The sequence below is a fragment of the Tarenaya hassleriana genome, unplaced genomic scaffold (assembly GCF_000463585.1).
Source record: "Tarenaya hassleriana unplaced genomic scaffold, ASM46358v1 Cleome2, whole genome shotgun sequence".
NCBI lineage: Eukaryota > Viridiplantae > Streptophyta > Magnoliopsida > Brassicales > Cleomaceae > Tarenaya > Tarenaya hassleriana.
In genome coordinates, this window is record NW_010965372.1 from 6973999 (window position 1) to 6988659 (window position 14661).

General features: G+C 43.9%; 4 protein-coding genes across 5 annotated transcripts; 2 read left to right on the forward strand and 2 right to left on the reverse strand.

Annotated features, from left to right (window-relative positions):
- Positions 1-513: 513 nt before the first annotated feature.
- Positions 514-3836, reverse strand: LOC104813331 (subtilisin-like protease SBT5.4). The gene is given in 9 exon segments (XM_010540895.1): positions 514-1518; positions 1636-1881; positions 1994-2088; positions 2171-2711; positions 2820-2928; positions 3093-3257; positions 3329-3426; positions 3543-3652; positions 3750-3836. Coding segments are annotated over 9 exon segments (2325 nt in total). The 3' UTR covers positions 514-644.
- Positions 3837-5200: 1364 nt separating this feature from the next.
- LOC104812790 (glucan endo-1,3-beta-glucosidase 5) lies at positions 5201-7533 on the forward strand. Its single transcript, XM_010540137.2, has 2 exons — positions 5201-5860; positions 6285-7533. Exons 1-2 carry the CDS (start codon positions 5514-5516, stop codon positions 7396-7398), a joined length of 1461 nt encoding a protein of 486 aa, XP_010538439.1. The 5' UTR covers positions 5201-5513; the 3' UTR covers positions 7399-7533.
- On the reverse strand, positions 7506-10145 carry LOC104812789 (farnesyl pyrophosphate synthase 1, mitochondrial). Of its 2 annotated transcripts, none has more exons than XM_010540134.2 (12): positions 9931-10145; positions 9684-9708; positions 9490-9605; positions 9305-9391; positions 9130-9246; positions 8964-9052; positions 8820-8871; positions 8449-8544; positions 8321-8365; positions 8146-8235; positions 7994-8065; positions 7506-7829 (listed from the first exon to the last, which is right to left on the reverse strand). In XM_010540134.2, exons 1-12 carry the CDS (start codon positions 10039-10041, stop codon positions 7701-7703), a joined length of 1029 nt encoding a protein of 342 aa, XP_010538436.1. In that variant the 5' UTR covers positions 10042-10145; the 3' UTR covers positions 7506-7700. The 2 variants fall into 2 exon arrangements, with proteins under 2 accessions (XP_010538436.1, XP_010538437.1); XM_010540135.2 differs by having other exon boundaries at positions 9684-9748; positions 9931-10011.
- Positions 10146-11078: 933 nt separating this feature from the next.
- LOC104812793 (serine/threonine-protein kinase D6PKL2-like) lies at positions 11079-14108 on the forward strand. Its single transcript, XM_019202363.1, has 3 exons — positions 11079-11273; positions 11769-12778; positions 13093-14108. Exons 2-3 carry the CDS (start codon positions 11841-11843, stop codon positions 13967-13969), a joined length of 1815 nt encoding a protein of 604 aa, XP_019057908.1. The 5' UTR covers positions 11079-11273; positions 11769-11840; the 3' UTR covers positions 13970-14108.
- The last annotated feature ends 553 nt before the right edge of the window (positions 14109-14661 follow it).

Here is a 14661-nt window from a genome sequence, read left to right on the forward strand (position 1 = left end):
ATATATATATATGTGTGTGTTTTATTAGTTATAAGTAATTTTATATTTAATATATATATATATATATATATATGAATTTATATGTATATATATTAATTTAAATAAATTATATAATTTATTTTTGTTTAAAATGATGATATGTCATAATTTTGATGATGTGTACATAATTTGGAAGCCAAGTCATTGCCACATCATCATTTTTATTTGAGTTGGCAGACGCGGGGGGTTTTCGGTGAATTATTAACAAGTTTGGGATTTTATTGGTTAATCATACCAAGTATAAGGTTTAATTGGTAAGCAAAAAAGTACAGGGTTTTTTCGTTGACCTGGGAAGAGTACAGGGTTTTTATGGCGATTTCCCCTTATTTTTATAAAGTTTAAAAATCGAATAAAAGAAAAATAATAGAAAATCAAAAATTCTAAACAAATATTGTTTTATCAATAGAAAACTGAAATCAATACGAAATAAAATGGAACTAAAATAATAAGTTTTTTTAATTAAAATAAGGGAATCTAAATATACCCTAAACCCCCAAATGACCACGTTGGTTATGGGATAAGAATATATGTATGAATGTTATTTTATGATTAAATGATGAAACATTAATGCTTTGTCTTGTCTTGGTCAAAGAGAAGAAACACAATTAGGAGGCAGCTTCAACTTGAACGGTGATGGGGCTCCTGACGTAATGATGGCCATCGGTCCAGGTCAGGCTTCCAAAGACGTAGCCAGAAGAACGCCAATTGGGCTTGGGGCTCAGAGTCATCTGAAACACCTTCTCCTCCCCAAGCTCGCCGAACTCAAGCTGTGTGGGCTTCACAGACACGGAGACTCCGACAGGAGCGCGCACACGAGCCATGTACTTGCCGGCTCCTCCCACGTTCTTGAGCCTGCGGGTAACAGTCACAGAGCCGGTGAGGCTCGCGACGGTGATGGACGGGTAGTTGAAGTCGAGCAGGTTGGCTCCCTCACGGCACTTGTAGGGTTGCTCGGCAAATTTTCGGATCATGGTTTCGGTGTAGCCAACGGCGCAGAGGAAGTTCAAGTAATCGCCAGTGGAGAGATCGTAGACAAGTCCAGGGTCTCCGGCTCTGTTCGGTCGGACATGTCCCGATCCGTACGCGAACGGAGTCGCCTTCTCGAACGTACCGTCCAGAATGGGCGCCATCCTGTTATCTCTACTTCTAGCGGTAGTCATGATGGCGGATCTGATGGCGGCAGGGCTCCAGTCAGGGTGAAGGGTCTTGAGAAGGCCGACAACGCCGGAGATGTGGGGACATGACATGGAAGTTCCGGACTCGGTGTTGAAAGGAGTTTTGCGTTTGTCCGAATCCAAATCCGTCGGGCTGGTGGCTTCGGTGAAGGCGGCTATGATATTAACTCCGGGGGCTGTTATGTCGGGCTTGAGGATGTCTGGTGTTATAGTGTTTGGCCCTCTCGACGAGAAAGATGCCATGAACGGTGCTGGCTTCGTGTTCAGCTTACTGTTCGGTGGGCGGAGGTATCCCTTCGGATTCCTGCATTTTTTATCCAATTACAAACCCTTATCATCATCCCACTGTAAGCATAGAAGTAGACTGGCAAGTTGGCAACTACAGCTATATATATATATATATATGTGTATATGTTATTACCTGGTGGAATTGAGGTAGGAGAAGACCTTGAGACCGTCCTGGTAGTTGATGTGAGAAGTGGGAAGAACATGAGCGTCTGAGATGATCTCGTTGCCGCTCGCCTCTTCGTTGCAGAGTATCATTCCGGCGGCACCAGCGGCTGCAGCTTGTGCGCCCTTCTCCACACGAGCATTTTCTCCCCTTAGACACACTATGATCTTCCCCTTCACCATCTTCGGGTCAAGGCTCCCTTTCATGCACACCATTCTGGTCAAAATCAAATGTACCATATGAAATTCACAGTTTTAAAGATATATATAATGTGTCTGAGGTTAACAAACAAATATATATCTATAACGCATCCCGGTCATCCACTTACGCGTCAGTTGCTGATGCATTGGCAGCTTTGGCCTCGGCGCCACTGATCAGCGTGTACATCTTTTCTTCGGACAGAGGGTCTGACAGACTTGTTCCCTGCCGGATGACTTACAGAGTTCAGGTGACTTGTTCAACACGTAACAAAAGAAAAGACTGAAAAAAAACCAGGAAACAGAACCTTGAAACGTTGACCGTTCTCGAGTTCGACGAAAGCTTGAAACTCTCGGTCGATGGAGCTAGCTCCGACAGTAAGAATCCATGGCGCGACATTCGAGACAGAACCATTTTGAGGGCCTGAGTTCCCAGCCGAACACACGACCGTAATGCCGGCTTTGACCGCATGGAAAGATCCAATGGCCATTCCTTCGTTGAGGTACTCATCTGGGTCTCCACCGACGGAGACGGACAGAACGTCGACGCCGTCATCAATGGCGGCGTCGAATGCGGCCAGAATATCGGCGTCGAAGCATCCTCCGCCGTCGAGCACCTGTGGCCAGCAGACCTTGTACGCGGCCACTCTGGCTTTAGGAGAGCCGCCACTGGCCGTGCCGTTCCCATTTCCGAATACATTAGCGCCCTGAACAAAGTTTCAGCCTGCGGTCGAGAGGGTGTGGCTGCCATGGCCGTTGTTGTCCCGAGCCGTTTCGAACGTGGCGTTTGAGGGCACGCCTGTACCGCTGAAGTACCCTTTGTTGAAGTATTTAGCCCCAATGAGCTTCCTGTTCAGCATACCATAATATGAAATATACGTCATTTTTATGTAGGAAAAATGATTTTTTTATATATATATATATATATATAAGAAGATACTACAGAACAGATCAGACCTGTTGCAAGGAACGCCTTCTTTAGTATCATTCTGGCATTTGCCTTTCCACTTAGCCGGAGGCGGTCCATACCCTTCATCGCTGAAACTTTTTGACTCGGGCCAAACACCTAAAGAATAATCCTTATTCACACCATAAACAATATATATATTTTTGTGTGTGATTGGATTATCATTTCTCAATCATCATCATCATCATCATCATTATCATCTTCTTTTGTTAGTTATGCTCTTTTTCCGGTTGTGCGAATGATTGTATTTCAAAGGCCCTTACCGGTGTCAATGTTCCCGATGATTGTGTCCTGTCCGTATTGAGCTTTCGACCACAGGGACGAATGGCGAACCACGCCGTCTTTGCGGAGAAGCATGAAATCCCATGAACGAGTCGTGTGCAGCTTTCTTCCTTTGTTTAAGAACACTGACAGCACATCAGGATGTTCTGCAGTAAAAAAAGAGAATTGTGTCAGCAGAAGGGGTGAAGAAGGAGAAAACGGCGATAAATGATCTTACTGGCGATCTCGGCAGCTTCTTCTTCCTCGAGATTGGCGGCGAAGCCATTGATGTGCCTCTGGTACGAGTAAAAGATGGAGTCTTTCGCCCTTTCCTGACTGTGTCAGCAACAAAAAAACGGACAGAATTCAGAGCCCTCTGTTTTCAGACATCATTTTTATCATAAACCTTCTGAAGAAAAATGTACGAAGGGAGGGAAAAAGAAAACAAAAACCTGCCCACGAAAGACGAGAGAAAATTGTGATGAGAAAGAGTCACACGATCAAGATCAGCGGTAGAGACCGAAGGTCCATGCGAGTGAGATCCCAAGTACACTACATAGGACTGTTCACAGTAGCAAAACAAAAGCCGAAACCATAGGAAGGTTAGTGCATTGCAGAGTTAACAGACAGAGAGAGAGAGAGAGAGAGGGGGGGGGGACCTTTTTGAGAGAGAAAGCAGGAGAGGAGAGGAGAGAGAAAAGGAGAAGGGTCAAAAGGCGGAGAGAGTGCTTTTGGGGGCACGCCATCATCACCCACGAGCGAGCAGAAGAAGAGCAAGAAAATGAATGGGTTATGGGAGCGATGCTCTGTTCTATCTGCAAAACCCCTTCATTCTCTCTTCTTCTCCGTCTGCTCTCCCTCTATATAGGAGGAAGTGGATCCCGGAGAAAATAGAAAGGGATTGAGACACGATAATCATTCTCTGTCCTCGAATCTTCACACAATCTCTCTAGTTTTGGTAGAAAATCTCTCATAATCTCAACTTACTGCAGACAGTTTGCCGGTAGATGTTTTGTTTAGGAAACCTATTTTCTCCCTTTTTTTTAAATTCTAAATTGCTGTGATTGGTGGCTAAATTTGAAAGATTTTCAACATTTATGGGTCAATCCGGACAGGGCAGGTCAAATGAAAATGTCCCCATGCACGCACCCATGTGACAGTTGACAAAGCATTGGGCCTTTTTATGGGCTATTGCCCGTTATTTAGGCAAGTCCAGTCTGTATACGTACACGGAAAGTGTATTACAGAAAAATTCGGGTAGCATGTTCAACGTACCCGTGGCTTGGCTCGGGTCGGTTCAATACTATAGTTACTTGCTTGAGAGATATATAGCCATTTTTATATGAAAATAAATTTGGGTGTTTATGTAAATACCTAAAGTATAATTGGCAATTTAGTCATTTTCAAAATATGCGATATCCGCGGCATAATCTGCTAAAAAAAAGTAATAGAATTCGAACTCGATCACGGCTTTCATATTTCTCCTCTCGTCGAATCCCGTGGGATAGGACAGCGGGAGATCGAGTGAAAATTCCCGCCGCGCTGATGATATTGTGAAATGGGTATGAAGGAGAGCGTGCTGCGTTTCTCCGGCAATGGCGGCCGGCGGTGGATAAGTCCTTTGAAAATGTTATAAATGCCTTGGCCTCCGTCACCATCCCTTCTTTCGGACCCTCCGCCGGCACCCCATCTGACGTCATCCTCCGTCAGATCCTGGGAGAAGAAACAAAAATTTGGGGCATCACTATGTTATCGTTGTCTTTTTGAAAGATGAAGAGCCGATGATGGAAGGAGATATTATCTTTGCAAAAGAGAAAGGATAGAGATAGAAAAGGAGTTGTCTTTAGCAGTCTTTCCGACATGTAAAGGGAAGAAGTCTTTGCCTCCTTTTTTTTTAGGATTTTTTTTACAAATGTTGGATATAAACCCTGTTACAATAAAAAAAAAAACTATGCATTGATCTCTGATCTTGTCAAATTGATTCCCATGAGTGGCGGCGACCATGAAAAACCTTACGTTTGTTTCCATGGTCGAACGTAGCCCTAATTTTTTACTGGCAGACCCCCCCCCCAAAAAAAAATCAGACCATGATTGATGTGTGTCCGCGTTCCGACAAGACAATGGTTAATTTCTCGGATGCTTATTCTATTCATCATCCTATCATCAACAAACGAATTGGAAAAAAAAAGAAGAAATACATTATAAGTGAATCTCTGCAGTGTCGCTCCGTGATTTGAAACCATATTTATATCTATCTGTAGAAGAAGCCCACTTTATAAAGAAGTCGCCCCGCTTTTACTTCACGCTTCTTAACAGGAAGAGCTCTCTGTTGGGAGTTAACACAGTGAGATAAAGAAAGAAAGATCGAACCTTTCATTCACATTTGCTCCGATATTTTGCCCCCCCTTGAGTCCGATGAAAAAATGGTGTCTGGGAGAAGATCACTCCGAGCAATTCTCTTTATCCTCGCCGTTATTTATCGGGTAGAGGTGGGGCAGTCGGCGATCGGAGTGAACTGGGGAACGGTGTCGTTTCACAGGCTGAAGCCATCGACGGTGGTGGATCTCCTGAGGGACAACAAGATAACGAAGGTGAAGCTGTTCGATGCGGACCCAGGTGCGCTTGGAGCTCTCATGGGGAGTGGGATCCAAGTGATGGTCGGCATTCCCAACGAGATGCTCTCCTCTCTCAGCTCTTCTCCCCTCGCCTCTGATTTGTGGGTTCGTCAGAATCTCTCTCGCTTCATCGGTAAATCCGGCGCCGATATCAGGTCTCTCTCTCTCTCTCTCTCTCTCTCTCTCTCTCTCTCTCTCTCTGTTTTTTTCTGGGTTGCTGTCCTTGTCTGTCTTAATCTGTGTAATCAGGGAGAAAGAAAGTGAAAACCTTTACTCATCTTGATGATATACTTGTCGGTACCTGACCTTGCATATCTGTGAAACGGCTTAACTCAAACTCTTAAAGCAGATCTCATAATACCAGTTTGTGCAATTTGGATGACTGTTGATTCTCGCTTGGACGTGTTGCTTTCTTATGTACAGATTGAAAAATGACAAGCTTGAACTCGTTATCCGCTAACTTTGTTACTTATACACACTTTCCTGTCAACATGTACCAGATATATTCCTGCTTCTGCCAAGCAAATGAGCTACCATTTGTTCATTTTCCGTTTTAATTCTCTCTTATGACAATGACAGGTATGTTGCAGTAGGGAATGAGCCCTTTCTGACCAGTTACAGTGGCCAGTTTCAGAACTATGTTGTCCCTGCTCTGCTTAATCTGCAGCAGTCCTTGGTTAAGGCAAATCTAGCTGGTTATGTGAAGTTGGTAGTCCCTTGCAACGCAGACGCATACGAGTCTAATCTTCCTTCCCAGGGTGTTTTCCGGACCGAGCTCACCCAGATCATGACCCAACTGGTTTCATTTCTCAACTCCAATGGCTCCCCATTCGTCGTCAATATCTACCCTTTCCTTAGTCTGTATGGAAATTCCGATTTCCCACAAGACTATGCCTTCTTTGAAGGAAGTACTCATCCAGTTGTAGACGGGCCTAATGTCTACTATAATGCATTTGATGGAAACTTTGATACCCTCGTTGCTGCTCTCAGCAAGCTTGGATACGGTCAAATGCCTATAGTTGTCGGTGAGATTGGTTGGCCTACTGATGGAGCAGTCGGTGCTAATCTCACTGCAGCTCGGGTCTTCAACCAAGGGCTCGTAAATCGTATACTGAGCAACAAAGGAACGCCTCTCAGGCCAGGCATGCCACCGATGGATGTATATCTGTTCAGTTTGCTTGATGAAGGAGCGAAAAGCACATTGCCCGGTAACTTTGAGAGGCACTGGGGGATATTCTCTTTCGATGGGCAGGCTAAGTATCGTCTCAGCTTAGGGTTAGGCAACAAAGAACTCAAGAACGCGAAGAATGTGCAGTACCTTCCTTCCAGGTGGTGTGTGGCGAACCCGTCAAGGGACCTGAACGAAGTTTCCAACCACTTCAGACTTGCCTGCAGTGTCGCGGATTGCACCACGCTGAACTACGGAGGGTCGTGCAACGAGATTGGCGAGAAGGGCAATATCTCGTACGCATTCAACAGCTACTACCAGCTGCAGATGCAAAATGAGAAAAGCTGCGACTTTGATGGGCTTGGCATGGTCACTTTCCTAGATCCTTCCGTCGGTGAATGCAGGTTTCTGGTCGGGGTTACTGACAAAGGCTCATCATCTTCTTTGGGTGCTGACCCAATGCAGAGGTTGTCTCTTTGCCAGAAGATATTCAGTGTATTGGTGGTGTTGGCCTTCACAATGTAAAGGAATTCTTCTTAGATGGGCTTTTTTCCAGTGTCCCCTCTTCATTAGTTACAGGATAGAGAAACTATACGGGACTTATCCTTGTGTGTAGGAGGAAAAGCAATATATAACGATTATTCATAATATTACTCATTATTTCAGTTCTCTAGAATTCATATTTCGAACAGAACCAAATGATCACAGACAGATAAGTCATGAAACAGTACAAATAATGCAAGAAAGAATCAGTCTGAGGCGGGTTCAATCACTGGAAATTAAGACATAAGAGAGAGGAATTTGAGGCAAGAGGCGCATATGTCTCTCTACTTCTGCCTCTTGTAGATCTTAGCCAAAAAGGACTTGAGCACAGCTTGGATTGCCTTACTTGGGTGAGCCTCGATCAACTTCGTCAGCCTCTCGTAGCTTTTGCTTTCGTATTCCTTAAACACTCCCTGGTCATTCAAGAAGACCAAACCAGAGCGAATGTACGTTAATTTTGTTTCCATTCTGTCAATTTAGATCAAAGCTTTGATGTTCCTCTAGTTTCGTAGTGGCACACATCAGTAAATTCCGCTTCTTTCTATACTGAATTAACGAAATGGTCTCAGTACCAAACCTCGAGATCGAGCTCTTTGTAGAGAGCCTTCACTTTGGCAACGTTTGATGGCTCGGGTTTACCATAGTTCTCCTGGTCCATTGAATAATTCATTCGATCAGACAGCTAGCTGTTTCATGTTCCAAACAGGATAGTCAGTAGCTGATTCTTACATATAATATCTTCTTTTGTTCTTCGTTGCTGCGCTCCAACGCCTTGACCACCAACCACGAGCATTTAAAATCTTCAATATCAGTTCCTATCTGCATTATAGAACGATCCAACATGCCCAGTCAGATAAACTTAGAAAAATACAATCAGATCAAGCCTGGAAAATCATGTCTTCACCTTCCCAAGCGTCTCAGGATCGGCAAAGCAGTCCAAATAATCATCCTGCAGACAAGAACGGTAATCAACTGCCCGATATTGGTCTGAGTCTGTTGTATAACTGTCACTAATGCTAATTGGGAAACTACCTGCACTTGAAAGTAGATTCCCATGTCTATAAGAATGTTCTTTACATCAATATGGTTTTGCAGATCTTCTCCGGCCATAAGCAGTCCACAAGCAACCTGAGTACAAGTAGTGAATGAGAACTGAAGCATTCCGATATTGGATTCAAAATATTTAACTGTACTGATTGAAAGATGACAAGCATTATGACTGTAAAGGCTGGAGAAACAGCATATTGCCAATGTCTATAAAAGTTTTTCAGGAAGCAAATGCAAATATGATGCATTAATAGCATGAATGCCAATGCCTAGGGACCAAGTATGACTCTATAGCAGAGAAAGAGAGAGAGAGAGAGAGAGAGAGAGAGAGAGAGAGTCTCAGAGCCAGTGCTTACAGGAAGATAGAACGAGTAATAAGCTGTCTTGTACTGGACAATACGCCGGTGGCTGTACATAATTGGAAACCATTTCACATGGTCATCCGTTTAAAAGTTGGAACAGATCATCGACCAAATTTTCATGTGTGACTCTTCACTCACATTGACAAAGAATACTTGGACAAGTTCTGTTCTCCGTCAATGGTCGTGATCAAATCTATCATCTGCCCACAAGCTGTCTGAAACTCCACCTACACAAACACACACACGCACGTTGCCAACATACAAAACAAGACGTTGAATAAATTCTCAAGCCAGAACAGATTACCTCGTTAAACAAATCAACCAGGTCAACATAGTAAGGCTTTCCTCGGAAGTGCTTCTTGAGAATCCGAGGAATGTGATTGCGAAGCAGAATTCCATCGTTAATGGCAATCATACTGACCTGTAACAACGTGTGTCAGAGGATGAACACCAGAGAAGAGTATGGGTCAGAAGAAAACCTGAGGCACTCTGAACCAGCAAGGCTGGCCACGTCGGGTGACTGAGTTATCCATAATGTCATCGAGCACAAGGAAATAGGCTTGGAGCTACAAATATCATGAGAAGAAAGACAAAGGACAAGTAAGGGAATCACCATTATTAGCTGAAAGCAGGGAATCTGAAGATGAAACATGATTTTTTTTACCCATTCGATGCACCAACCGAGAGCACAGGAGAGGAGAACATCTTCCTCAGTCAATTCTTTGCCTTCCTTCAAGAGCTTGTAGCTGTCAACAACGGAGAGACCCCGATTCAGCTTCCCTGTAGAACAGATTATGTTCGATGTAATGTCAGATTTATGTTTGATGTAATGTCGGAGAGAGATTCTCCGGAACTCACCTCCGGGTACATTGTAGTCCAGCATCTGCAGAGCGAATCCCGAATCAGCATTATGAGCACATAATCTAAGAATAGCAGCGATCGATTAACAGAAACGACAGCCTACGAATTGATCAATGATATCCATTCCGTACGATCTCCGTTGATGGTCAGATTTAGATATAAAGAACAGGATACAATGGCGGAAAGTTCGAGGAATAAGAAAGCGAATAGAATTCAATCAGAGGGAGGGGATCTGACGAAATACCCGTTCAACCCATTGGCGTGACTCAGCGGTGAATTCAAAGGCGGGGTCCTGAAGGAGCTCCGACTTGAGGCGGGAGTAAACGTCGAGGAAGGTTGACTTCAGATCCGCCATTGATGAGACCTTCGAGAACTCTGCTCGTGGGTATCCAGAAAGGTACGACGATGCTGGCAAACTCACGCTCGAGACAACTCGGTCAGATGTGATGTTTTTATTGCCATTCCCAGCCTGCGACTGAACTCCCAACCAACCCAAAAAAAAAAAAAAAAAAAAAGAACGGAACCACGCAATTCCCAGAATGGGCTTCCTGATCTCCTTTAATTACAGTTTTGCCATCGCCTCGTGTTCAACGCCACGTGGAGCATATGATTAATCAATAAGATTTTTTTTTATGACGTCGAACCGCATGCATATAAATCTCTGTTTTTGTTTTGGTATAATAACCTGCGAAGCGCAAACAATACACGAAATATATAAACCAATCTAAATTGTTTATAAATTATAACTAACAGATTTGATGCTAAGATTTGGATTTGGTCAATAATATTGAAAACAAAGTTAAATACATATCTTCAATAATATTTTTTTTTTTTGAGGAAAAAAAAAAGTGATATGATTACTCATATCTTTTATCAAAGGCAATAAACGTGATTCTTGTTTTCAGTACGTTATTGACTATTGGGTGGTTGTCAACCCTAAAAGAAATATTTATTCCATTGTTATTTCACCAACTGTCCAGTCCAAGCCCGTTGATATATATGAGCCAAGCCCGTTAGTTAATGGGCCAAGCCCATTTATAAATGGGCTAATTATACGACCAACACCAAGACGCCCGTTTTGTCGGCTTATGGGTTCCCGTCCCTAATCAAAGTGTTTTAGAATAATTTTTATTTTTGTTTTAAAACAAGTATGGTTTTAAGGATTTTCAATTTCATATATATATATATATTTTAAAATTTATCCTTTATTAATAATAATAGTTAAATATTCTATATGTTTCTAATAGTGGATCCATCCATTCATCACTAATTCCCTTTTCTTGGTCGTCAATATTTATCTTTTATTCAATACTTTGTTTTATAACATGTTTTAGAAAAAAAAAACATTTTGTTATATTCTAAAAAGGACTGATATTTTTAAAATGAAAATATTTCTAAGTCGGAAAATAAAACTGAGGGGAGAGGAGTGGAATAGAGCGGTATTGGATCGCTCTTCCACTCTTGACTCGAGACTGTGACGCTGACGATAGGGAAGAGAACAGCAACGCAACTGTTCAGAGCTCTTTGTCTTTCGCTCTGCACAAGCCTTCACCTTCGAATAATCAATCCCTTCGCGGCACAACCAAGGTAATCAGCTTCCCCACCTCTTGCTGTTTCTTTTCTAGGGTTTCTTCTGATCGCGATCTTTCTCCTGTTCTGATCCCCTTATTTTTCTTAATCCTTTTCCTAATATCTTGGCATTGATGATGATTTCTGTATTTCGTCGTGGTTACCCCTGTAGTTGAATCGGTCTGCTTCTGCTTGCTTTGTTCTTCCCGACCCTAGTTGGGTGTGTATTTTCGTATCAGAAGACTTGAACTTTGTCTCCTGTGCTGCAGAAATTTTCATTTTTGTGCTGGAAAACGATGCAGGCTTTTTTTTTTTCTCTTTTTGCAATGATCCGTGCTTGAATCGCCATTGTTTCACTCGTACTTCGTTAGTTAAGCCGGTCAAGTATATGGGATCTGCTTTTCTCTTTTCCTCCACGAAATTTCTTTATGCTCTTTGCTGTATCTATTTGCCTCAATTTCTCAAAGAATCTTAAAGTTCATTCTTATTGATCGGTTTAAACGTTCTTGTTAGGGAACTTTTCGTGCCGCAGCAAACCAAAGGGACAATGAGTTCACTCCCCTAAAGATTATTTGTTTTTCCCTAATGGCATCCACAAGACAGCAGCACAAGATTTCCAATTCTCATGGGGCAGATGGAGAAACTCAGAAGCAGCCGTCTTCTAATGGCAATTCTAAGACAGCTAAATCCGAAGTAGTTGAACAAGAGCAGTTGCACAGACCGACAAATAGTCCTCTGATGAACGCTGGTGTAGAATTTCCTGAGAATAAACACTTGCCTGATTCATATAGGAAGCCGTCCACCAACCCGTCTGCCATCAGTAAACCCGATTTGAGCTCACTATCTACTGTGCTTGCGCAAGTAGATCCATTCACTAATGATAATAGAGGTTTGGAAGATGTTTATGTCGACCAAGAAAAGAAAACATCAGGCTATGTAAGCATGAAAACGAGTTCTGCTTCCCCGAAAGTTAGTGATGGTACAAGCAGTCTCGGCAAGACGAGTGGGAGTGCCAAGATAAGCGACCGTCTTGATTATGTTGAGAGTGGAAAGAGTAGTATCTGTAGAGGCAGCACGAGCAGTGACGTGAGCAATGAGAGTAGTTGTAGTAGCTTCAGTAGTAGTGTCAATAAGCCTCACAAGGCCAACGACCTGAATTGGGAAGCAATCCAGGCTGTGAGGGCTCGGGATAGGGTCTTGGGTCTGAGCCATTTCAGGCTACTTAAGAGGTTGGGTTGCGGGGACATTGGGAGCGTCTACCTCTCTGAGCTGAGTGGGACAAAGTGTTACTTTGCCATGAAGGTTATGGACAAGGCGTCGCTTGCGGGTCGCAAGAAACTCCTCCGGGCTCAGACGGAAAGAGAAATTCTGCAGTCGTTGGATCACCCTTTTCTCCCGACGCTCTACACGCACTTTGAGACTGAGAAATTCTCGTGTCTGGTGATGGAGTTTTGTCCTGGGGGAGACTTGCATACTCTCAGGCAACGGCAGCCGGGGAAGCATTTTCCTGAGCAGGCAGTAAAGTGAGTCGGCTTTTCCTTTCATTCATATTTTGCTTTGTTATTCATTTGCCGATCTATGTGAATGAATCAGCTGTATCTGTTTCCTTGATTTCTTTTAGAAGAAACAGAGCAAATGCCAGATAACGAGATCGCTTTAAGAGGGATGACTCTGTTATCCTTTTCACACGTCAAGTTCTGACTTTTACTTGATCTTTACACTTCTTCCATCTCTAATAATACCCAAATATTTACAAGCTCACATCTTTGCAGCGTGAGCAAATGTGTTTTACCGAGACAGCATCATGCTGAGGTCTCTGTTCTCGTGTTTATTGCAGGTTCTACGTGGCAGAGGTCTTGCTAGCTCTAGAGTATCTTCATATGCTGGGAATTATTTATCGTGACCTGAAGCCCGAAAACGTTCTCGTAAGGGATGATGGACATATAATGCTCTCTGACTTTGACCTATCGCTCCGCTGTACCGTCAGCCCGACCCTTATGAAAACTGCTGCTTTCGAGTCTGACCCACTACGTAAGAATACAGCATTCTGTGCCCAGCCTGCTTGTATCGAGCCCTCGTGTATCCAACCGTCATGTGCTGTTCCCACGACTTGCTTTGGCCCGCGTTTATTCTCAAGCAAATCGAAAAGAGACCGTCATAAACCAAAGAATGAAGCAGGGCACCAAGTCAGGCCATTGCCAGAGCTGGTTGCCGAGCCAAATACCGCACGGTCCATGTCATTCGTCGGAACACATGAATACTTGGCTCCAGAGATCATCAAAGGCGAAGGGCATGGAAGTGCGGTTGACTGGTGGACGTATGGGATATTCCTGTACGAGCTTCTCTTTGGCAGAACTCCATTCAAAGGGTCTAGCAACCGGCAAACGCTGTTCAACGTCGTGGGTCAGCCTCTCCGGTTCCCAGAAACGCCTGTCGTGAGTTTTGCAGCCAGAGACCTCATCCGTGGCTTGCTTGTGAAGGAGCCTCAGCACCGGCTGGCGTTCAAGCGTGGAGCAACCGAGATCAAGCAGCATCCTTTCTTCGAGGGCGTGAACTGGGCTCTGATTCGCTGTGCGACTCCACCGGAGATCCCGAAGCCCATTACCAATCTGGAGCCGCCATCACCATCACCACCGAGTGAGAAGACAACCGGCTTAGTTCTCAATGCTCAAAAGGGTTCTGATAATAACTATTTGGAATTCGATTTCTTCTAGCGTTAGATTGGGTATTATTCTGTGCCCACCCCACGTATTCTTGCTTTTGTTTCAACTGAGAGAGACCCTGTTTTTCTTTTTCTTGTATTCCCTTGTGAACTTCTGCTGGAAAAGGTGAAGTGGTTCACCAAGAGTTGTATGGTTGTTGATCACACGGGTTTTTCACCGGTTTTATAACATCGTGCATCACAGTTCTCCTCACATTCTAGGCATTATAGGACGTTAGATGGCCATGGGTAGGTTGTTTTGCTTGTTTTTCCTTGCAGGAAGACTCCACGATGAATCCTCACGAAGCGGGCACGAAAGAACAAGAATTCGAGAATGCTCGGGGAGCTCAGACAAAACGAGCGACCCGCCCATTTAATGAGCGGTCGCCCGTTTTGTGAGCGGTCGCTCGTTTTATGAGCGGTCGCTCACTTTTTCGCGTATCAGAGGAGAATGAGCGACCCGCCTGAAAAATGAGCGACCGGAAGAAAAATGAGCGACCCGCCTGAAAAATGAGCGACCGGAAGAAATCAAAATCGGCCCAAAAAGGAAAAGCCCATGTTTTGAGGAGAAAACCTAATTTGGCACTGGGACAAAAAGGGGAGTTGGAGGAGAGAGAAAAGGAGGCTACACACTTGGGAGAAAAATCACCTTGGAGAGGAAGAAAAGAGGGATTTTGGAGATCAAGGAGGCTAGGAGAAGAAGAG